At 31.6% G+C, this 25,112-nt stretch overlaps 1 protein-coding gene across 2 annotated transcripts in view; it reads right to left on the bottom strand.

The window, feature by feature from the left end:
• Positions 1 to 25,112, bottom strand: part of LOC143080675 (calcium-activated chloride channel regulator 4-like) — a 50,370-nt gene that overhangs the window by 12,857 nt on the left and 12,401 nt on the right. The window contains exons 2-6 of one of the 2 annotated variants that reach the window (XM_076256650.1): positions 7,729 to 8,011; positions 6,433 to 6,556; positions 3,415 to 3,577; positions 1,842 to 1,974; positions 860 to 969 (exon numbers count right to left, since the gene is read on the bottom strand). In XM_076256650.1, the coding sequence (XP_076112765.1) occupies positions 860 to 969; positions 1,842 to 1,974; positions 3,415 to 3,577; positions 6,433 to 6,556; positions 7,729 to 8,011 (813 nt within the window). Of the gene's footprint in view, positions 1 to 859; positions 970 to 1,841; positions 1,975 to 3,414; positions 3,578 to 5,359; positions 5,438 to 6,432; positions 6,559 to 7,728; positions 8,012 to 25,112 lie in introns of those variants that run through there. The other variant, XM_076256651.1, reaches the window with a different exon arrangement.

Here is a 25,112-nt window from a genome sequence, read left to right as displayed (position 1 = left end):
TCGCAGTTACTCAAAGTTAGTAAAAAAGCCAAAATCAATTAATAATAAAAAAAAATCATAAATCAGACACTTACATCAACTAAACACATCACAGGGATTAAGTGATTTAACGTCATGGGCAGTCAAAGAATACATGAAATGTGTAATGTGAATATAAAAGTATCGACAGTCAGTACATCCTGTTCGTAAAGAATACACATTTAGCTATGTTTTAATTTGCTGATGAAAAAAATGATATTATGCCAATGTAAACTATATTCAAAGATCTAGTTACAGCAATGGTAAGATAACCTTTACTAATGAATTTGTTAAAAGGTTCGTTGAGTTTACACATAGTGATTTCCGTGCTTTTATTATATATTAATTTATCGTAACATTTGGGATGCAAAATTTAATAGTTACCGTATTTAATAAGTTTACTGCAGATACAGTCAAATTTACTGATCAAATCTTTGTATCTTTGAAAGGATATAGTAAAAGTTTTTAGTAATTCATGGTAGAGATATTCCTGAATTTAAAAAATTAACAGTGTTGTACTGATAACGTTTGTTAAAATGTATTTCATCATTACACACACGGGCATAACGGACGAGTTGGGATGTATTAACGCCATATGATGGAGCCGAAAGGAAACATTTATTATTCATTAGTTGACAGGTTACATAAAAAAGACAGTAATATCACAATTATAAGGTAGATAAAATACTAACTTACAATCTAAGTCTTGAGTTTATTGGTCTAGAATATGATGTGCTGAGAAAGGGTAGATACATTTTAAATTTTAGAAATCAACATCTGAGTATGTGTTTTATAGAAGCAAATATCATGAGTTGACAAATTAGTCAGTTTAGACACTAACCCCCATACTTCCTGAAACGTCAACTACAAGGCATATTTTGTGTTGTTGAGTAACTTGTAAAATACGGAAAGTTGGAACAGTATCCGCTGTTGCACTTCTAGGTACAGTGTCTGAAAAACAAAAGTTAAAGTATATTTTGCATCTGTGTTTAAGAAATATTTAAGGATATTGTTTCAGTTAACATACGAATGTGTCTGAAATGCCAGAATGCAGTTAAATACGTTAAAGCCGCTTTATTTTGCTTCAATACAAAACATAGACGTTTCTTCAAAACCGAAGTATTAACGTATGGTCATATCTGGCATGGCTTTTTTATCACCCCTTTGCAACCCTTGATACCATAAAGGTGTAATCAGAAAATTAGTTTAACATTTCGTATGGAACAGGTCTCTTTCTATTTCGTTTGTTTTTGAAAAGATAAGCATACTTTAATGCCCATTAGAGTTTTAATTTTAACTTTGACCACCACTGTCCGCCTTTGTAATTTTTGATTGACATCAAAGTAACATCACGCCAAAGTGATATATCTATCAGATTTGGTTGCAATAGCCTCATCGATACTTTTAAGAAGATTTATTTAAAAACCCGACATATTAGACTCCTAATTAGTCTCTTTGAAAACATATTGGAATGTTCAGCAACGGCAAACTGATATCTCTGGTTAATTAAGCATTATACTTTCTCTGTTCTTGATTCTTGATTTAAAATAGTTCATAGTTTAACCAGACAGAATTATTGCCGAAATAATCTCATTTGTGGCGTTGTATATATTAACCGATCTCCTTTAAATCATACTTTCAAATACATACGGTGGCATATGTGTAATTGACCAATTAGACATGTTCAGATGTATGCACTACTCATAATTTTCAAACGATTTGGTTACATTGTATCATGTATAACCGTATTAACAAAGTAAACGCGTATACATAACTTTGTAGATTTTTTTAATGGTCAAGCCCTACAGAAAAAAATAACTTACTTCTAAAGTCGCTATGCTGCCGCATTACTTCCCATGCACTTTTGCCCTTACACCTGGAATTCTGGTTATTAGGTGCAAAGCGATTGTGGTATGTTGTTGGATCAGAACTTTCCCCATCACAAAACAATGACATCTTAAATAAAAGAACCATAAGAAATTTGAGTTGATTTTTTTTTATCAAAATTCTTATTTTGATCATCTTACTCTAATAACTCAACCGTATCAGGAAAAAGGGCGCTTACATATTGATAGCTATAAAAAACGCATCTTTGCATGCATTTATGCGGAAGTATGGTTTTTAAAGATCTAAACTCGTAATTGACTCCCAAGAAGCAACACACGTATAAAATTGTGAAGAACTCTGAACGCAAATTAATATTGTGAAATTAGATAGCTGTCTCACTGGCCAAATTTCGTATTTCTAAGCCCCGTCTGCATGTATCAAGGACATATTGTGTTCGGTCGGTTTATGTAAGCGTCTGTTCGTTTGTAAGTCCCGTATTAAGTTAAAATTTATGTTTTTTATGAAAATATTGAGACAGCTATCCGCCAGAAACAAAGGAACGAGAATATAAACAGTTATATGGCATAGTATCTTCATCAACAAAACAATAAAACAAAACTGGAATGAATAAAGGTGTTTCGACATAAAATCACAATGATTAAAAACCAACAAAACAAGGAAGACAAACAGAAGAACCGTGTCACTTTATCTGATTTCCATGCCATTCAAATTCCATAATTCATATTCGTTGACTTTCAAGTGAGAAGTGAATTAAGACAGAAGACTTAAGTATGACTAAATATTATATATAAGATAATAAAGTTATAAAAGAGGCTGTGCACCTTATTTTTACCATTTTTTTTTCGTATCAACTTTTGAAGTGTCAAACCTTTATCAAGGAAATCCATGAGAGAAATATTAAAATCAATTTTTGAATATTACATTATTTTAAAAGCGTTCACATTGATTGGTCAATTGATTGGAAAAAAAGCAGAATATCATTTCCTTTAAGGTAATTTTAAGGAAGTATTGTTAGTTACAAAGTGTGTTAGTGACCTAATACGGTATATATGGGGTCAATAAATTCAGAATCCCCATATTTAATTTACTGACCCAATATATACCGTATTACGTCACCAGCACACTATGTAACGAATTTATATTACAGACTATTTTAACGTGTGATATTTAGACTAGTTACCTATCAAAAGGAGCAGGTCTTTAATACCGTTAAGCAACTCATCAGTTTATTGATCATACACAAAAAACTTAGCTTAAAAGGTCTTTTATGAATTTATTTTAATTCTCTTCATCAATTTCTTCGTCTGTTGAAACCTTTTAAATTTTTCTCAGTACCGTTTTGTTTTTATAAAGGGATACCACACTTCTAACCGTGTATTTAAATAAGCCCCGCCTCCCTACTAACCTATTATGGAATTTACCCGGTCTCCACGCGGACGCTTTTAACCAATCATATTTCTAGAAATTTATAAGAGGTAAATATAATATATTTTTTATATAAAATAAATGTTTTATACCTAATTCTTGTTAAAAAGATATAATACTTACAGTTTTTACATATGCATGTCCCATAATGGATGCCTTTGCTGTTGCTCTATGGTCAGAATGGGGACTGAAGTGGCAGTTATGATCGGGTTTACCGTTTTCGTCAACAGAACATTTTCCTCTGTGTTTCAAGTCATATATATCACCTTCCATACTTGTTACGCATCTTAAATAAACGTATTCAATATGCAGACATTTTTGATAAATGTGGATACTTTAAAACTGAAAGTCGAGAGTCGAGTGTCGCGATATGTCAACCTGGTATCCATGATGAGTTTATTCACATGAATTAGCATCAATATTTTCTTTTTAATTATATCTATAGATATATTATTGAAATGATTTATGGATATCTCTAAATAAAAAGGGTACCAATATTTCGACATTGTTTTACCTAAATGATTAAATGATATTAGTTATGAACGAGGATATCCATAATAAATTATCAATTGAGTAATTGTTTATTGGTTAACGTACAGATGTAAATAATACATGCATGTATTGTACGAGAATAAATTAACAATACATAAAGGTATGTTACATGTATCGAATATGTTAATTGAGGTAGCGGATGAACATTGAAATTTAAAACAATTATCATTAAGGACATTGCCAATTCTTACTTAACTATTGATATCCGTATTTCATATATTGATATAAACTATTTATTAGAAAATGTTATTTATATAATAGAAAATAAAAACTTTGAATAATTTTACGATTTTCTTAGCAATATAATCTATCGATTTAATTAATCGTACGGGGATATTATGTTTTCAGTAAAGTATATAATTAATTATGCTATTATGATATCATACTATCATCAAAACCTAATTGATGATATAATAGAGGACCCAATTAAATTATTTAGGACATTTTCAATATTTGATATCCAAGAATGCCACCTGTTATTTATATCCTTAAAAAATAAGCAATATCTTTAAATCGTTCGAGGAATATTATACTTCGTTCAAGTTCTACCTTAATTCGTCTAGATTTTATCTTGAAATATTAGGTAACGTGACTCGTTGATGCGTGACTCCTCATATATTCTAATGATTCAATTTGTTGTAAAACTTTTACAACGTTTCTAGAGCATTTAAAGCGCTATCCGATATACCAGCTTAAAATTACGTTTGAGATGATCACTTTTTTAATATTTCAACAATCGAACTTTGACTCTCAATTGCCATACTTGGAAATTTCCACATTCTTAGCTATTATTCTGAGTAGTATAAGAGTTCCGAAGGACTTCAAAGGGACTTTTAAACTTACAAGTCGAATATAAACAAACAATGCATAGGCTAAAAATAAAAAAAAATCAATAAAAAAAATTTAAAAAATCACAAAACGAAAATTAGATATCAAAAGACATTGCGATACAAACCCCATCTATAGAGTGTTATAATAGTATAGAAGAACAGTAAGAATCATGACTATCAAACCAAGCTAACAAACATGACTAAAATCATCAAGTAACTGAATATTTAGTCAATGAGGAATAATCAGGGGTGCTGTTTTACAAAAGGGGTATGAAAAGGATAAAAAAAGTGTAAAAATAAACCTAGAATGGCATTTTTTAGGCATTTTCATACCGTCATAGTCATTGTAAATTCAAGAAATTACGAACTGTACTTTGACATTAAGAATAAAATATGTTTCATTCAAAACTTTACTACTGGGTGAATAAAGCCCTTGATGTTCGGAATAATACTTCAACGACAGAAGTATATAAATCATAGTAGTTAGCCAAGTGAAATGATTTAAACTTTATATGCACTAAATGTTCTTTTTTATAATTCAATTTCAACAGACACGTAAAGTAACAAACGTTTGATTAACCAATTACGAAATTAAATCTCAAGGAGAGTTGTATAATGTCAAATGCATTTGTTCAAAATATCAGCTTTCATTTTAATGTTTACCGTAGATTAGACATAAAACATACTTTATCATGTTTATATGGAGGAATTATCTTGTAGTTGCAGTTCATATTCAGAAGATAAACCATTGCTCCTGTTATTTACTTAAATACAAATAAAAAAAATCGTTGACAATTTGTTTTTTATATATTACTTGAGAAGATAATCTTCATGCAGTTAATAATGTACGAGAAGTTGCTGTATTTGATTTATTGTATTTTCTTATTGGGAGAAAAACAGTTTCAATGATAATTTGTGTAATAAGTCTCTTTTTAATCCTCTGTTGAAAGAGATAACGTAAATACGGTAGTTATATCCAACATGATAAATGCAATATTTTTTTATTGATTTCATCACTGAACAAACGCATATAAATATATACATAAAATAGTAAGAACATTTGTGAATAAAACGTTAATATAATGGTTATTCCAAAATATTTCAATTAATGACAAACATGTTACCTTGAAGACATAATTCGTTAACAAAATAACAGCATAAAAACATAGACAACTTTGAGAAGATTCCCAATCATTAAGTAGCGAAGTTAATAAATTGTGTAACTAACCTTGACTGCGACGTTACGCTGGTTTGTGTTAGTTAGCATGATCAATTTTGCATTTTATACTACGCGATACACTTATATAGATAGCTGTATTATATTTCAGATATCAAACACAAACGTCAAAAATCACGACTTTGTTAAATGACAAAATAAAAAAATTAATTAGAAATGTATTTGAAACTAATGGGTTGTTAATGACACAATAATCCTTAAAGTAAGAAAAACAAGATTGATCATTTAAAAGTACTGTCAAAATATGTTCCAAAGTCACTGCTGTTCCCTGTGTAAAATGGAAAGACCGATTACATCGAATCATTCTCAGACCAAATACACATATAATGTAAATGCTTCACTTCTGCAAAAACTCTTGCCCGGGAGATGACGATTCAAACCTATTCAAAACGATAATATAGCATGAAACCATGCAAATAACATGTAATACAATTCAAAGAAAAGAAAATGAAAACGGCCATATGATAGACTATTTCAAATTGTTTGCCTATTTCATAGCTTCTGTTTTAAATATAACTTTACCTTACAGGTTCATATTTTCCATCGTATTGATAAAACTTCACTAACTGGCCTTTTTCTCTTACAGTTGGATATTCATCAAAAATGCCCCATCTGTAGTGCCCCCATTCGTGGGTAAATACTATGCCTGTAATGTTAAACGAAGTCATAACAAAATGTTACATTTAACATTACTGGTCCTTTTGAAAATTTAAATGAGCGAATATATTAACTTATTTTCAAAACCATTTTCTGCAAAAAAGAGAGTCGTAGTTAAGTTCCTTGTCATGATAATTCTTTTTGTGTACAATAACACTGATTTCAATAACAAATACACCAAAGATCAAGTTTAACAAAATGATGAAGAAAACGTGTTTGTTGAGTAGGTTGATAAAGTGAATGCCGTAAATCGTTTACCGAATCTTTGTTTGCACAGAGGTTGGCACATTTATAGAAAGAGACTCTTTTTAGTTTGTAACCCAGCTTTGTTTGTTTTTCTATCGATTTATGAGTTTCGAACAGCGGTATACTATGTTTGCCTTTATTTACTCATTGGATAGAGATCCGCATGCACTAGTTATCAAAGGTACTAGGGTTATTATTTGATACTCCAGAGTCGACTACATGAGACTCATCAGTGACGCTCAGATAAAAAAGTATAAAGTTGAAGAACATTAGGGCCTAAAATTCCAAACAGTTGTGCCAGATACGGCTATGGTAATTTATGCCTGGATAAGAAAATCCTCAGTATTTCGAATAATTCATCTGTTTGCAAACAGTTAATTTATAAAAATAACAATATAGTTGATATTCATGTCAAAACAAAGGTATTGACTAATTGGCTGGTGTTCGCCCACCAGCAATGTTATCTATCCAGTGGTTTTGAATGGTTATAAAAGGTTAATAATCGATTTTGTAAATAAACCACGATTTTGTACGTCACCTCAGCGTCCGGGCTTGGTAAACAACATCTCCGAAAAATTTAGAATGTGATATCCCATTTGCACCTAGGTTTTTCTACGAATAAAACCAAACTTCCCAAATGTTCAAAACATGTGAATCGTATAGTGAATGTAATTAATCCCTTAATATGGATAAAATGTCTCATGGACATTTTGAAGTATTTCCATTTTTTAAGGAATATGTTGTTTTAATCCCCGGCTTTTATTTCAAAGTTTATGTATTGAGTGTTCCATGTTTTGATTATTTAATTCGTAACACATGGAATACCCTCTATCATGAGCACATCTTACTAACCTATTTTCGAGCAATTGATATAAGAATTAATCTCCATGTTTCAAAATTGAGAAAATAACTTACCTAGATTTCCATAACCACCACTGTCTCCCTCTTTGACCACATCAGTCGTAAAATGAATATACAGTCCTTCTTTACCACATTTGCCATATGTCCTTGCAAATGGACTTTCATAGTCTGGATATTCTCCAATTTTCACATGGGCATTTTTGGCTATGGACGAACTGATATAGCTGTAAGCGCCATTATTTGACCATGTAGACGGAATGATAATAGTTATCTCTTTTAGGTATACATGATACTTTGTAGCAATGTACATTTTGTGTGATGCCTCAGTCAACCAGGTCTGTCAAAATAAAAGCCCAACATTTAGTAACAATACACAAATAAAAACATAATCGAAGGTCAGTCAAGTGATAAAAATTTTTGATTTTTATTCATATTTCAAATATATGGAGTTTCAAGTTTTCTTTTAACTACAAAATAATCTTAAGACATTTTAAAACATAACTTCTTTTCATTCCCTCCTTAGTGTCAGTTCTCAGTTTTGCATAGTATAGAAGACAAAGATTTAGTTCTCATGTATATTTTTTATTTTGTTATGAAAGTATATATTCAGGGTTCAGACAAGTCTTGCAAACAGATGCAAAATTAAATAAATTATGACTGAAAAAATTTAGTTTATGGTACGAAATTGTCATCTTGTTTTTATATGTCTATGAAATTGAAGATAGTAATTGCAAGTCAAAAAGGCAGATAGCCAATGAAAAAAAAGACAGTGACTTATTGTTTTCAGAAACAGGCTTTGGACGGACGAGCTTTATAAAGTGTTGTTTTTAATTTTTTTCTTAAAATGATATGAATATCAACTTTTCATTCCACACTTAAGGGAGTTCGCTGCTCTGTTTCAAAATAATAAGCTTTTCATAACACTAGTATATATTTATAGGGGATTAATAAAAGAACCACAGGAACAAAAAAATATATAGGTCAATGTGCTTGTTTTTGAGATATAAGCCATTGAAATTTCGGCGGGAAAATGTTTTCTCTTGATCTTTTATAGCTTTATCATTGACAAGTTTAAGTTCTCAAAAACCATTAAAAAATAGTTAAAATTTTAAAAGACTTTTACCAATGACTTATAATTATATATGTGAAAGATTTATAAAGAAAAAAGGGGGGTCAATAGGAAAAATTTTGAAGGCATTCAAATGGATAAAACCAGAGGATTCCGAAAATCTGACAAAAATTCCAAAACCTGACAAGCGAACATCCTTAATACGGAATACATTTGCATTGAAGATGGGGACTTTCCTGTTGTTTAACATGTTCATCGGGTTAATTCAACTGCAACGACTTTTTGTTGTGTGTTTTCACCTTTCCTTCACAATTCAAAAGAAAACTGTAACCCATAGGAGGTTTAATCATCTTATTGGATTATTCATTTGATAGAAAACCTGCTTGGGAAGAGCCCCAATAGAGGTCAGAACGTCAAATCCTGACGAAAAAGAAAAGACACATACAATCTTATGCAACCTATGGCTATGTTTTCACAACAACTGGAGAGCACAGTCGTGTTCGTAAGATTTCAACTACACAGGCGCCACAGCTAAACATAATGTGCAATTAAAAACTAGAAAAAGTGTAACAATGTCTTAATGGGGATGTCAAAAAATATGCTGTCTATAAACAAATGAAATACTGCACATTGGAATTGTTCTATCAAACTGTCCAATAATATGCAGGGAAGGAACGTTGCTATCTTTGAATTGTTATCTAAGAAACTCTTTTTAACTTCGTATCATTAGTTCAAACAATATTCATTACCAAAATTTCAAAACTACTAGTCAGTGAAATGCAATTTTAGCTTCAATTTCTAAAGCAGATTATCACGCACAATCTATTTCTTCTTTTTCTGAAGAATTATCTTCAAAGGAAAGTTAATTATAATATTTAAATGGTAATTAAAGATACATTTCGCTAATCATGTTAATTCTTATGTGTTGCTCAAAACTAGTTTCTTTCTACATCGTTAGGTCTTTAATTGATACATATCTTATTGACAATGTAATCGATTTTAAAGGACAAAAAGAAGGAAGAAACAAATTACTTTTAAAAGTATGTCATATTCAGATGAATACATGCACAAATATGTTTAATAGGGCAATACATTATATCTCTGTTATACACAAGACAAGAACATTTACTATTAAGTATTAAGAGTTAGATGGCAAAAGTCACAGCATTAAAATTTCTCAACTAGCAGACGAAACAACATTATTTTGTAAAGATAAAAACGATGTAATATCTGCAAGAAATATAATAGAAATGTTTGGCTCGTTTTCAGGTTTATTGGTAAATAGAAATAAAACAGAAGGATTATTGATCTGGAAATTGAAATCATGTAAAGATAAAATTGCGGGGATTAATTGGGGAGATAAACCTATTAAAGCACTAAGGGTGTTTTTTGGACATGATAAAGAGGAATACAAAATAATAAATTGGGATTGTATTGTAAAATAGAGAAAATGATGAAAATGTTCAAGACATGGGGAAAAATGAAATCTTTCAATTTTAGGGAAAACTAATTTTCTAAGCATTTATTTTGCCTTTATTTATATTCTTGGGAAGTGTTTGTATAACTCCTGAAAATTATCTTACAGAACTAGAAACACGAAGCTTTAAATATATTTGGGATGGGAAGACAGACAAAATAAAAAGAAACCTGATAACACTTCCATATAAAAAAAAGGAGGCTAACAAATGGTTTATTTTAAAAGTTATTTTATATCGCTGAAGGCATCATGGATATATAGACTTGTTAATGGTAAATTTGCCAACTGGAAGCTTATACCTTTTAGATATCTAAAAGTGTCTAATAATATTTTTGTTATATTAAATATGAATTCAGATGATACATACATGTCCAAGACCAAACAAGATGTCGATATCGACGATATCGACAATGTCGACACGATATCAAAACCATATCGACAAACGAATAAACCGTGACAAAACACACTGTCGATATCGAATCGATTTTGACGAATGAAGAATGCATGAAAATACATACTTTCGATATCGTCGATATCGACAATAACAACACGATATCGAATCGATATCGAATATTTTTAATAAAAAATGTACGAAAAACAAGAGGTCGATATCGTTTCGATCTCAACAGAGATCATTTTAAACCTCCAAGATAATAAAAGGTATAGAGTGGGGTGCTCATTTTCGCCACATCTTTCCATGTTTTCTACAGTTTATGTTCAGGTCTAAATGTTTTTGAAGTATACTGATATTTCTATATGAAGATAACTTCAAATGCAAAATATACTTAAGCTTGAAAACCGGTCTGTTTTAAGAAAATCATCTGAAAAGTTAGATTAAAGGGTGTTTGAAATTTCCGGATGTTTTGTCAATGGGGGACACATATTCGCCGTTTTTACACATCTATTTAAAACCAAATAACCGCAGCTTTTAACAATTTTTATCAAATCAATTGCATTATTATAGATGAATAGCAGACATTTCAAAGGTATAAAGAATTCAAAATTAGGGCATTCAGTCAAATATTTACTTAGAAATACTTCTTTGAAATCGTGTTTTTAATCAGGAAATTGTCCGAAAATCGTTGTCCGTTTTTCGGTCATTTTCGGTAGGAGCCGCAATTTTGTCTCAGTTTAAAAAAATATTATATTTGTTATAAAAATATAATTTACGGGTACATTTCTTCCATTTCAGCCATCCTTTGAAGTGTTTACACCTCAAAATCCTTAAACGGCGAAATTGTGTCCCCGGCGAAAATGAGCACCCCACTCTATGGATATACATTAAAGGAGAAAAAAAAACATAATCTTAAAAGAAGTGTTGACAACCCAGGACTATCTAAGGAGGAGGGCAAATAGAGGAGAGGACAAAAGACAAACCCGGTAGCAAATAAGACATACAAGGACAAACAACAAAATTTGACATTGAAACTAAAATCAAATGAAAAACGCAGACCCCGAAATACTTTGGCAGGTTACCATAAATTCTTATTGCGTTAAGAAGTATGTATGAATGAATGTCAAGTTAAGATATTTTACATGATCTCTTAAATCCATTGCAAACAAAGACAAACATTGTATGTAAACTTGATTTAAAAAGAAAAGGAGTAGGTTCAGTAAGACCCTTTTTTGGCCCCAAAATATATCAGTTTTACAAAACTGATATAATGTAAACTTTTAGCTATTTATTGGAAAATCGAATACTTCTTCTACATAAATATGGGCTGTTTTTGACAATACAATGCACATATATCGGGCGACAGCTCCATTAAGACATGCTAAATAACTGAAATCTTCACAATTTAAGCATTTGAGTCAAATTTTGGACGGTTTTCGTCTTAAATGGAAGTGGCCGCATTCGTGTTCATTCTTAATATTTAAATGTAAGTTGTATTTGATGATAATACATAACATATATAAAGACTGAGGATGAACACGGATGCGGCCACTTTCATTTTTGACAAAAAATATCGGAAAAGTGGCATATTATGGCATATTTCCTCGATTTTTCATATTTAAACTTGAATATGAGCGTCAGAAATAACTAAATCAGTTCAAATCTTTCACACAAACTAATTGAATCGACTGAAGTAGACACTTAAGTGTTTATAAAGTGTACAAAATCTTAAAATAGATGAACCTGAAATTTGAAGCCAAAATGGACCCTTACCGGTCGGACCTACTCCTTTACGGATTAACATTAACCGGAGGAAACAAAATATAAACGCACATAGACCCCCTTTCGAATGATACAATCAATAATCAAATTACCCTCATACGTTGTGAAATGAAGATCTTCATAGTGTTGAATATCTTATACTATGTAGTTTTAATATTTAATAATCAACATAGAAATTTACATATAACAACATCATAGACAAAATGTCAATTGTGTCAAATTATCAATTCATCTTAAAATATTTCAAATTTACTTTGTTCGTTTAGCATTTTTCGCCATTTTATATATCACATATTGTTAAATGAAAAAGATATATAAACTTCTATATGTCATATGTTTTGTTGCATGCTTGAATTTTGAAATATAATTAAATGTTTGTTCGGAGGTTTCCGTATACCCGTATGACAACCAAGACAGAGGTTTTAGGTCGTTGTTCAAGTTACGTGGTGTTTGTCGATATCGATTCGATATCGTCGATATTCACAACCAAGACAGAGGTTTCAGGTCGTTGTTGAAGTTGTGGGATATTTGTCGATATCGTCGATATCGTCGATATCGACAACAAAGACAGAGGTTTAGGGATATGGATTTGATATCAACATTTAAGACAGAAGATTCAGGCCATGTGGACATAACATCAAACATACGAAAAGTCGTGTATTGATATCGAATTGATATCGACACAACATCGTGTCTTGGACATACAGACCTTCTTAAATTCAAACTGACCATTATTCCGTGCGTTCATCGTGTATCGTGCGTGTTGCGTGCGTGCATCGTGCGTATATCGGGCGTGTACCAATCATGCGCTCTTCATTCATCGTTCCGTGTATTTTCCGTGTAGCGTGCGTGCATCGTGTATTCTTAATCGTGTATCGTGCGTGTATCGTGCGCTCATCAATCATTCATTCTTAACCATGTATCGTGGGTGTATCGTGCGTTCATCAATCATTCATTTTTAACCGTGTATCGTGCGTTCGTCAGTCGTGCATAACTGTGTACATCAGATAACGTGCACTTGTCAAACGTTTATCTCTTATCGTGTAACGTTCACATATTGCGGTTTTTATATGATAGTCGGTTATAGAGCTCACCAAAACTTATATTTTTTCTCACGGTTAAAGTTTATATAAATATATGTTCCGACTTTAAATAAAATTTACATTCATACTTACTTTCTTGTGAACACTTAATTAACTTCATCGTACAATGTACATAACGTTCACACAGATTCATGACTGTTTCTGTAAATATTTTATCATCTGTAAATATTTCGTGGTTATTCAGTAAATCTTGGCTGGGGCTGACACATTGATATAATGATGCATGTTGTACGTACAAACAATAACATGATATTGAAATGTCTACGACAGAACAGTTAAAATTGGAATTTCTATTCAACTGAGCGAAATGGACTTAAATATATACTGTTGGTAAACTGTTATTTGTTAAAAATATTCTGTCAATTAAAAACAAAAGTTCTTTTGCAAAATTTAGATGTGGGGTACTCCACTAAAAAATAGAAACTGGAAAGTATGAAAGAAAAGAAGTCCACGAGATGACATGTGTTGTAACTCTACTATTTGAAGATGAACTTCGTGTCATTTTAAAATGCCCATTATATGTAGATTTAAGACAAATATTATACATTCTAATGAACATTTTAACCTATAATTATCAGATAGCGAAAATTAGGCGAGTGATATGAGAGCCAAATTTACATTTTTAATGCACCTACCTAACACACGGCTAAATTATATATCACTGGAAAGCTAAGAATGTGTACTTTCTAAATATCCCAGTCGTCAAAAGAAATTATGGTGCATTTTTTTTAAATCGAGGTCAAAGGTCATGGGTGCAATTTCAATTCACGGATACTTCCAGTAGAAAAATCGAGTCAAAACAAATGCAAAAACGAAACAATTTTATAGGAATGCTGTATTGCTGTTGGGAAAATATATTTCTATCATAGTATTAATTAATTTTGGTTGATTTTAACGGTAACGCATGTTACGTAACGTTTTCTCTCGGAGTCTTTGAAGATCACACAAATGTATCTGTAGTCGCCCTTGCATTATCTAAATCTTATAATACCTCCATATCATTTGATTGCACGTATTAACAAACATATAATATATGCAAATTTGATATAAATAATCCGAAACAAAATATTTGAAGCAAGGGGAAAATATAACATATGACGTATTTTTAATTGTTTAGAAAAGTCCCATGATGAGCTGTACATTAAAATTGAGGAAGCGTATGGTCTCCTGTTAGTTTGAAAGCCTGCCAACCGCTTCAAGATCAGACAACCATAGGGCAGATTTTTTTTTATTATTGTAGTGCAATATGTTGAGTGTGGACCATGCCGCAATTTCATTTACATCACTAAATCAGATATGATAAGAGTACTAACTAACATTACTAAAATGAGTAAAGTGCTACTAGTATATTTATATCAACAAATTGACAATTTTAATATAAAACATCACAAGGAAAATATGATCACTCATTGTACGTCAAACTGTGTTTGATTTTACTTTAGTCGGCCGCCGTATATCTTGAGATATCTAATTAATCAAACATCACTTGACAAAGTAGTTTGCACTTTTTTTAAATTACGCTAGTGATGACGTTCGGCTACTTTGGCACTAAGTATTACTTTTTTATATCTTGTTTCACCGCTTCAAACGGAGGACAAGGTTAAAATAATGTTGAACCTTTTTTATTTGGCTTTCTTATGTTAAAAAACCGTTAGCGTATAACCTAAATGATCGAAACGTCGGACCAATGGGATGTTGGACCATTTAGGTGTCGGAATATTGCGATATCGGAATATTATAGCTTCGTTTTAACTTGTGATCTCATCATTCTTATCGGTCAACATATCCATACAAAGACAACTTCCTTGGCATGGGCATATATCAGTACAGCAGAGGTTTTACTCAAAGCGGACACAAGATCTACTATATACAGATTGAATTAAAAATTGGGAATGACATGAGGGATTTGTTAAAGAGAAACCAACCCGTTCAAAAAGCAGGCAACGGCCGAAGACCACCAATGGGTCATCAATGCAGCAAGAAACTCCCAATCCCGGAGGCGTTCTTCAGCTGGCCCCTAAACCAAAAATGTACTAGTTTGAAATGATAATGGATACTAAGCTTCGAAATATACTCAAGAAATTAAAATAAAAAATCATACAAAACTAAGAAAGGCCAGAGGCTCCTGACTTGGGACAGGCACAAAATTGCGGCGGGGTTAAACATGTTTTTTGAAATCTCAACCCTCCCCCTATACCTATACCAATGCGTGAACAGATCAAATCTTGTAGAAAGTTGGATGACATCATACCGGACCGATGTTGCCTTTTAGCCAACCAAAGTCAAACGGAGAACTTTTATTGTTTCTGTAGTTAGGTCGACATTGTCTTTGATAAAATTTTGACCCCCAGAAGAAAAATATTGCCATCTAGAATGTATGCCCCATTTTCTAATCTCCTGATCAGTCAAACTTGTTAATAGTAATCAAAGGTGTGTCCATAAATACGGTGCATTTGTAATGATAACCCTAAATGAAAAAGAGTTAAAAACAAATATTTATAGATGATATACATTCTACCAAAGCCATACATCTAAGAACTTTGTCAATAGGAATATCGTACGTTTTATTAACTGCCGCAGATGCGCCATCATCCAAAAGACAATACAGAAATGTTTTTAAAGCAGGTGGCATAATTTCAATTGAATAATTCAGTGAAATGTTTTTAGATAATGGCTATTCATCTGATTGGATTACAACTTTACCCTATATCTGCTTCCGTAAAATACTAGTAGCTGCATAAAGTGCTTGCAACCAGTTTCGCAGTCACTGCTCAGATCTTTAAATTTGTGTTTATCACAGTCATTTTAAACGGGTAATTTTCCGTCATTACGGCATAAGACAAAATTATAGAGCTACTGTATACAATATTGGATGTACCTTGGCCTTGTTGAGGCTGTGTACATGTATATAAATTGATCATATATTTTTAGTTTTTGTTGAAGCAGCTGATAATATGTTGTGTAGTTTTCTCGGCGGCGATCCTCGGGCAGAAATTAAGCCCGGTTAACTGATCAAGTAATTAAAGTTGTTAACCAGAATACTTCCTTGTGTACAGGCACGTCATCTTTAATCGTCGAAATGTTAGTAAAAGCTGTTTTAATGTTCAGAATTAAATAGATCTCTACTTTCTGATTTCAAATTTTGTAGCAAATATTTATCGATGCAAGCTCGATGGTATAAAGATTTAATAGTAAAATTATCATGATTTATTCTGTAAATCAGATCATTGTAGGAGATATATGTAGTAACGCTCAATACAGCTTGAGTTTGCTTCTCAGAGGATACCTTATGAGTTGTAGATCTACTGCCCTCGTTGATATATGAGAAGAGACTGGTCGGTAAAATTGGTACATGTAGTACAAAGTCTTTCTACAGACAACACAGAAGATGATAGGTGGTGCTTACTTTTGAAATATTTATAGCAAATCTTATGATGTTTTCTATTTTCAAATGGGATGTTTTCATTTTTTTCATATTCATCGACCAGTCTTCTGTTAACTTCATCTTTTCGTTTTCCCACTGCGGCAATACAACTGTATCTTCATTTTAAAAGTGTTTAACTACATAGTTTCTATGTAGTAAATACTATGCATATGGGTCAATCAATGGATAGTTGTTGCTTTTTAGCATAGGAAGGGTTTCATTGTGAACTGGACTGTGAAAATTTGACACGACTCGGAAGATTTTCTACAATTTTCCGATACGATTCCTTATTTAGAAAGGGGTGAATTCTACAGAACTCAAAAACAATGTTTTACTTTGATTTGATCTTAATTTCGAACGATTTTATATCTATTTAAGCTACACTGAAGTTAAAGATAGAAATAGAACCGTTTAAATATGATTCATTTATCGTACTCTAATAGCACTATTAAGTACACGGAAATCGACTAATATATTCAGTAAAAAAACGATAACGAAATAGATAAGGGATTCCGGAAACTATAGTGATTTTACCCAACATCATAAAATTACAGAAATTCGTGATTTTAAGAAATGTTGAGATAAAGTCTTGATCTTGAATGAAAAAACGATAACTGGTGAGTAATTTGGTGTGTTCTAAAACGGATAGAGTGCAAAAGCATTTAATAAAAATTTCATTGTAGATCCGAAAAGGTCAGGATTATGAAAATTTTCGTACAAAATGTCAATTATTTAGAAGGAATGCAAAAGCATGCGGACTTACAGTTGTAAATATTGTTTTTCATTATTTTAAGAATCTAATTCACTTAATTATTCTTTCTAAAAGAAGAGATACAACTAATTTCCTTTGCTTGAAAAACATGTCGTAATTTTATAATTTTCATTTAATTTCTGAAATAAACGTCAATTTTACAAAAACACCAGCGTACGATTTTGTGACGACCGGGCAAAAAACAAAGTTATATCATTATTCTTTCATTTAAAAAAGAAATTAGCCGTGTGTTAGGTGGGTGCATTAAAGTCCTTAACTAGACGTCTTTTTCAAATATTAAACTCGCCTAAATGTTATATTGTTATTTAATAACGGCAATGTTGCTGCTATAGTTCCCCAAAACACCAACAATATTTTATTGAAAAGAAACGGAATTTTATTTCCTAGTTCTCAAAGAAAATAAATGTTTTATTTTCATGTAGTACAGGTGGACTTAATGTAAATAAGTAAATTATATTGTCTTAAAAGTATCTCATTAATCTATTTAAAATTGGTACATACAATGCAAATGTTTTAATGTTTTATGTTTATTTCTGTGATTCTCATTTTATGTTTGTATGTGGTGACTATAATAAAATATTGAATCAGTATTAACGTTCAACTTAAGTCATTTCTCCAATGTTGAACTAGGCTAGACTATAATTCTTCGCTTATTTGGCAAATTCATATTCTTCTAAGATATTTTCAAATATTTAAGTTTTGATAAATACCATTACAAAAATATCATTTTTGTCTTAGTTTCTGATGGTCACATGCACGTACATTTGTTTGTAATGTTATTTCATTGAGAAAATACAATACACAAGATTTTCGGGTAAATGTAGATTGTGGATGTGGATGTCAAATCTTGAATTAACAAATGAAACTGAGGCGAATTTACCACGAATATGTATATTCTCTTCAACGGTGTTTGTAGTATGTTTTGTGGAAAATTGAATAAAAATAAACATTATAATGTATTTGAGGCATTTTTTTAATTAAACAAATATAAGATCAGGCAAATATATCATGTATTCCTTAAGAAGGATTTTAAATTTAACTTTTAAAACTTGAAATTGTATTTACAAGTTTAAAATATAATCTTGTTTTTTTTTTTTTTTTTTGTTTTTTTTTTTGTTTTTTTTTATAGAATAGTTTAATATATGGTATTATCATAACAAGTCTTTATTTGAAGGGAATAAACATTTTCACGGATTCATTTTTCATTGTGTTCAATCATGGTTGCCTATCAATGACACCGTTTTTAATGTATGTCTAAAAGATTAATATCCGAAAAAATAATTCACAATAGTACGTTGTTGACTAGGTTGGTCCCCTCCGTAAAACATTCAGTATGCCTTCGGAATATACAAATATTAGGGTATGGTCAAGAATTTCAATAACGGCCGGGAAACAGACTAGTTGTTAACCTTCTAGGATTATTAAAGAATGACGGATGTTTTTTTACCATGGGGTATTTTTGTTCTGTTACTGAGGACATGTTTTGTCCTTTATGAATTGATATGACAAAGACTCCAATAAGGATAAATTTTGTCTCATAGAACAATCGGTAGTTTTTGTTCATTTTTATCGGATATAAAAGATTGAAAAATACAAACAATTCATTAAAGTTTCGTATGCATCTATCAAGATCAAGCAACTTTTGACTAGTATGAAGGGTTGCCTTGGTTTTATAGCTCAAAACGGTATTATTCGGCTATGACTCCTGGGGACACTATCGCTTGAAGTAAAAGACGAAAATCTACACATGTACGTTCTTATAAAAAAGAAGTTGTGGTATGATCGCTAATGCTCATAATTATATCATACATGTACGTTTTGTACTTCCCCTTATAATGAATTTATAATACATGCCACTGGACGTTAAACGATCAACTATTAATTCATCCATCTTATAAAACCTTTTAGTTTTGTGATAATTTGCACATCAAATATATACATGAAACAACTGCAGATTTTCACCAAAGCTAGAAGGCCGATATTATTGCACATATAAAACAGACATTAACATCGATCCCTACGTTTGAACCCCATCACAAAACAACACTTTATAAATTTCATGCATCCGTAACGCTTTTCTGGATTTACTTTCACATAATTGTGACCCGCCATGAAATTTTCAGGCTTATGGAGGTAGAAAGTCATTGTTAGAAAAATTATAAACTTGATAAATATCGAGATTCAATGAAATACGTATTTGTGAAGAAGAGATAAACACTTTCCTTGGCTTCTTTTTTGCGGACGCCGAACTATACATCATATATAAGTTTTGAAGAAGTTTTAGTTTATCGTTTGAAGTGAAAAATATTTGAATCTACATTTTAAATTGATACAAAAAAAAATAATTCTGCTCTATAGATTTCCTTTCATAAATGAAGTCTGAAATATATCCATATTAAATGCACATTATCAAATGCATATAAGAGAACACCTACTTATAAACTGTTACGCGTCGCATACTATGTAAAGAGACCTGCATAATAAATCTAATTTAAAAAAAGGAGTTCTTAAAGCTTACTTTGACAAATTTCAAATTTTAAACATATTTCAACAAGTTTAAATTACATGCTTTAAAATAGAGCTACAAACAAAACAAAAATGCTCTGCTCTAAAGATTTTCTAATTGAAGTCTGAAATATATCCATAATAAATTCACCGTATCAAATGTATATATGAGAACACCTCATAAACTGTTACGCGTCGCATACTATGTTTAGAGACATGCATAATAAATCTAAATTAAAAAAAAGGAATTCTTAAAGTTTAATAAAAACCATTAACAGAAAATCGGAATAAAGGTGTTTGCAATTATTAAAATCGAGTAAAAAGAAGTGTGTATATATATATATATATATATATATATATATATATATATATATATATATATATATATATATATATATATATATATATATATATATATATATGTGTGTGTGTGTGTATGGCTCGGAGGTGCAATGGAGACCAGGAAGTTTTTTTTGATGGTCACACGTGAAGTGTGCTGGTCTGCACCGAAGTGTGCTGAGCTGTTCAATGGTGTGCGATGGTCTATATAACGTGGAATACCTAAATTAAAGTCTACATATGTGCAATTATTATGAGCAGTACAATTGTTTCAATGTCAGTATATAAAACATTTATTGTAGTGTTAACTTATTGTTTATGGATATTATAGTTAAAATTGCCGCGTACTAATTGAGAGATCGTCCTATTTGATGTTTTGTATGTGGAAATTCTTGCTTCAACATGCATATGTATCTATCTTTACTTAATTTGTGAACAGAATACTGGTAAGTTAATCAATATTGGTATCATTATTTTGTACAAAGACTCGCCTTTTAAATCATTTATTTTTTTTCTTTGTTGTTACGTCGGTTTACACAGGTCAGCATTTTTCTCATGTCCAAGAATTTGTCACAAGTACAGTTTTCACACATTTTCCGGCACCAATCCGTCGAATGAGATTAAATTAATTTGTTTTATTGAATATTTCCTTAATTCTATTTACTGCTTTAAAAAGTACAAACCTTTCTTTGCATTTTGAGCCTTGAAACATGACAATGCGCCCAGGTTTGCACAAATTACAAACAAAACCGCATGTCCAATAAAATGTCACATACATGGAACTCCGTTTTTGAAAGTTAAGTTATAGTTATTGACCAAGCAAGTCGGTATATGCCATTTAATCTGCACAGCACGAGATGACCCAATAACCCGAACGACGTAGGAGTTCGGGTTATTGGGTCATCTCATGCTGTGCAAATTAAATGACATATACCGATTTGATTGGCCAATAACTGTTTTAACACATGACGCAATCAATTTACGTGATAATTTGGGTTGTTGAGTTTAAATTAGATTAATTGCTTTTGAATTTCTTTCCCTCAATGATATGCTTAGAGAAAAAAAGAACCGAGGAAGATGTTATATTACCTAAATTTAAAATGTTAAATAAACAGAAAAATACGTTTCTCTTTCAAAACCTTTTACTCCCCGCACCCCCCCCCCACCATTTCTTTTTATTTATTGTATAACTTTTTAATACTTTAAGACACATCCATCTAAATGAAGTCTGATTGATCTCCAGCTTATCACCCTGTTTTAAGACAAACTTAAATATGGTCCTCATTAAATTCGATCCAAAAATAGTCCCTTTATAGGAATAGATATTCCAAAAGTCGTTATAGATTCCATTGAATCTGAACCTAGTGATCCAAATCAGATTTCTTTTATTCTGATATTCTTAGATACATTTCTTTTTTGGCAGAAATTACCAAAAAATGTTTTAACTATCTTTCTAACTTTAAAACATTTTGTACACAAAATATAATAAAATAGTTTATGTCCCATCTAAGATAGAAAAAAATAAAGGAATGAGAAACCTTTCTTTTTCCTATTTTGAAACTACGATGTTTGTACGAAGTTCAACTTTGTCGTACTTTCAAGGCAGATGGCGGATTCAGCGGTGGGGGCGAACAGGTCGTTAACCCTTGGATTGGACAAAATATCGTGTTTTAGCTTAAAATCGTTAATATTGTCTTTAGTATCGCTACACTCGGTGATATTTTTTTTTAATTGATAGAATAACGCCCCTTTCAAAATCCAGGAACCGCCCCTAAAGGTAAAAATAGATTTGAACTCTGCAGTATATCTGAGGTAGTTAATGCACACCTTTGCCGTGCATTATCCAGATTATAGCACAGTAAGAACAAAGAGATTTTACTCTCTTAAATTGCACGTAACGTTACAGACGTTTTTTGTTGTTGATAATTGTCAAAATTATTAATGTATCATGCATTGTATTGCCTTTCGAGGGCCCCTGATTTGAATAAATAAATTAGTCTATTCAGAAGCGAGAAACAAATTCGCTCCTAATAATTTGAAGATTACATTATCTGTGAAAATCAATCGGCTATTATTAAACAATTCAAGATTATCTGCAAGTGTTTGTATTTGTATTTATTTTTTGTCATCGTAAATCTGTCCTAATATAATCGTATCTAAAATAAATTATATAATAAAACTTTCATAATTGTTTCAGTGAAAAAAAAAAAAGGATGTCATCTAAGGAAGGGCTTGCACGGTACAAACAAGAAAATCTTCAAAAGCGACAAGAACAAAGGCTTCAATCTTATTACAGAAATAAAAATCTAAAGGAAAATGAGTATGCTTTATCAGATGAGGCAGTACGCCAAAGACAACACAGAGAGAAGCAAAAGAAAGAACAAATGAGACGGGTCAAAGAAACGGAGAGAAAACGGAAATATAGAAAGAGAAAACGTGAAGAAAATATCAATGATCAAAGGCAAAACGAGGATTTAAATATGCGAAATACTTTCGAGAATAGAACAGAAAAATATCGGGCATTGAAGAAACTGAAACTGGTCCTACCAAAGAGCCCAGACAGGCGGGTGACAACCATGGTAGCATACTTGCAAAATTCGAACTCGCCGACTGTGAGAAAACTGCAATCTTCTGAAGTGATTTTTTCGCCGGAGGAAATAGAAGAACACAAAACATCAAAAGCCTTGACGGAATATTTAAAAGCAGTTATTGCCAACTGTAAGAGGAAAAGATCGGATGACTCTTTGAAAACGATGAATGTTATTATTTCATTAGTAAGTGGTGAAAAAAATCAGTAACAATAACTGCATAAAGAAACTGGCTAGGAAATTGGGATTACCGGTAAGAAGAGTTAGCCGTGGTAATGCAATTAGAACAAGAATACTTAAATCTGAAAAATCAAGCTGGACTTACACAAAAAGAAAAACTAGATCAGATGCAATAACACCTGACACGAAGAAACGTATTTATGAGTTCTGGTGTAAGCTTGGTATTTCTCGTCCGACTGGTAACAAGGCAGATATCAAAAGGGTCCGCATTGGTCCGAAAACTTATTCAAGCCACATGACACACATACTAGAAAAAAAGAATGTTCGAAAGGTGCAAACCCTACTTTATGCGACCCGTCCGACCTAAGGATAGACAAACATGTTGCTGCAAGTACCATGTAGAATTTAAAACTGTCTTTACATCGTGTATGAATTCCGAAAGAAACTTTTGATAGAAAATGACCCGAATGAATGCTATTCTACTCCGGTGTACGATTCAATATCTGATGTCGTTAATGCAGCATTATGCGAAAAAGTTGATGGTTCACACAATTTACATTGCCTTAAAAGAAACTGTTCCGATTGTGGAGTTAAAATCTTGAATTTTCTGCCTTGTGAACTTGATGTATCTGACACTGCGGAATTTGTAAAGTGGGAAAATTTTGAAAATGTAAGAGTTAATGTTAAAGGGAACAAAACCATAAAGAAACTAATGCTCGTGAAAAAAGAAAGTCAAGTTGGTGAATTGTTTTCATATTTCAGAAAACTAATTGAAACTCTTCCAGTGCATCAGCACAGAGCTACATGGCAAAATGAACAATTTCAAAATCTTGTTAGAAATCTCCAAGAAAAGCAATGTGTTGTGTGCATGACTTTAGTGAAAATTACAGGTGTTCCGAGCTTACTGAGATTCAAAGTACTTACTTTCAAAAAACCGAAGTGTCGGTCCATGTTACTATCCTACATAGACATGCATTGCTAGAATACGATGGTGTTGATAGTTCAGAAGACTTTCCTGAAATTATCACGGAACAATTTTTCGTTATAAGCCCAGATCAATACTTTGTTCACCAAGTCCGAAATTATATAGCGGAATATTTACAGTCGATTTCATATTCAGTAGAAACAATTCACGAGTTTACTGACGGGTGTGCAGCCCAGAATAAGAGCAGACACTGTTTCGGAGATATTAGTCAAACAAGCGACGACTTTGGATATCAACATTTCACAAGAAATTTCTTCGAAACTTCCCATGCAAAAGGTATTTATAATAATTTAGTTTATTATCCTCGAACTTACTACTATGATTGCCTTTAACCTTTTCGCTGCTAAAATTTTTCAAAATCCAAAATAACGTTACACCTATGACGTTGCTAAATTTTACTACAACGTCGACGAGTGCCATTGAAAACCTTGTACAAATGCAGTATAAACGTTACGCTGCACACATCTGTCATCTTCAATAAATCAAGTTCAAAATATACTGAATTTATGCAAGTTTTGTTTGGCATATACTAATGTACAAACTACTTAATTCTTTATATTCGAGGGTAAATAAGATTTTTATAATTAAATGCTACAATATCCTGAATATGAGTGAAATGTAACGATTACGAATATTAGTGAAAGAGATTTGCATTTACCGTTAAAGCCTTCTGAGAATCCGTCTACAGAATTTTGATTAAAACCTATGGGTTGTTGCTATTAAACATTTCCGTTAAAATTATGTAAAAATATAAGGGGGTCACCGGATTCCTTTTTTTTTCAGTTGAAAATAATCAGTCTCACTTTCGTAGCGTGGAAAA

This window comes from Mytilus galloprovincialis, chromosome 6 (genome assembly GCF_965363235.1).
Source record: "Mytilus galloprovincialis chromosome 6, xbMytGall1.hap1.1, whole genome shotgun sequence".
In the NCBI taxonomy this organism is placed as follows: Eukaryota; Metazoa; Mollusca; class Bivalvia; order Mytilida; family Mytilidae; genus Mytilus; species Mytilus galloprovincialis.
This window is presented reverse-complemented; position numbering and strand designations above follow the sequence as displayed.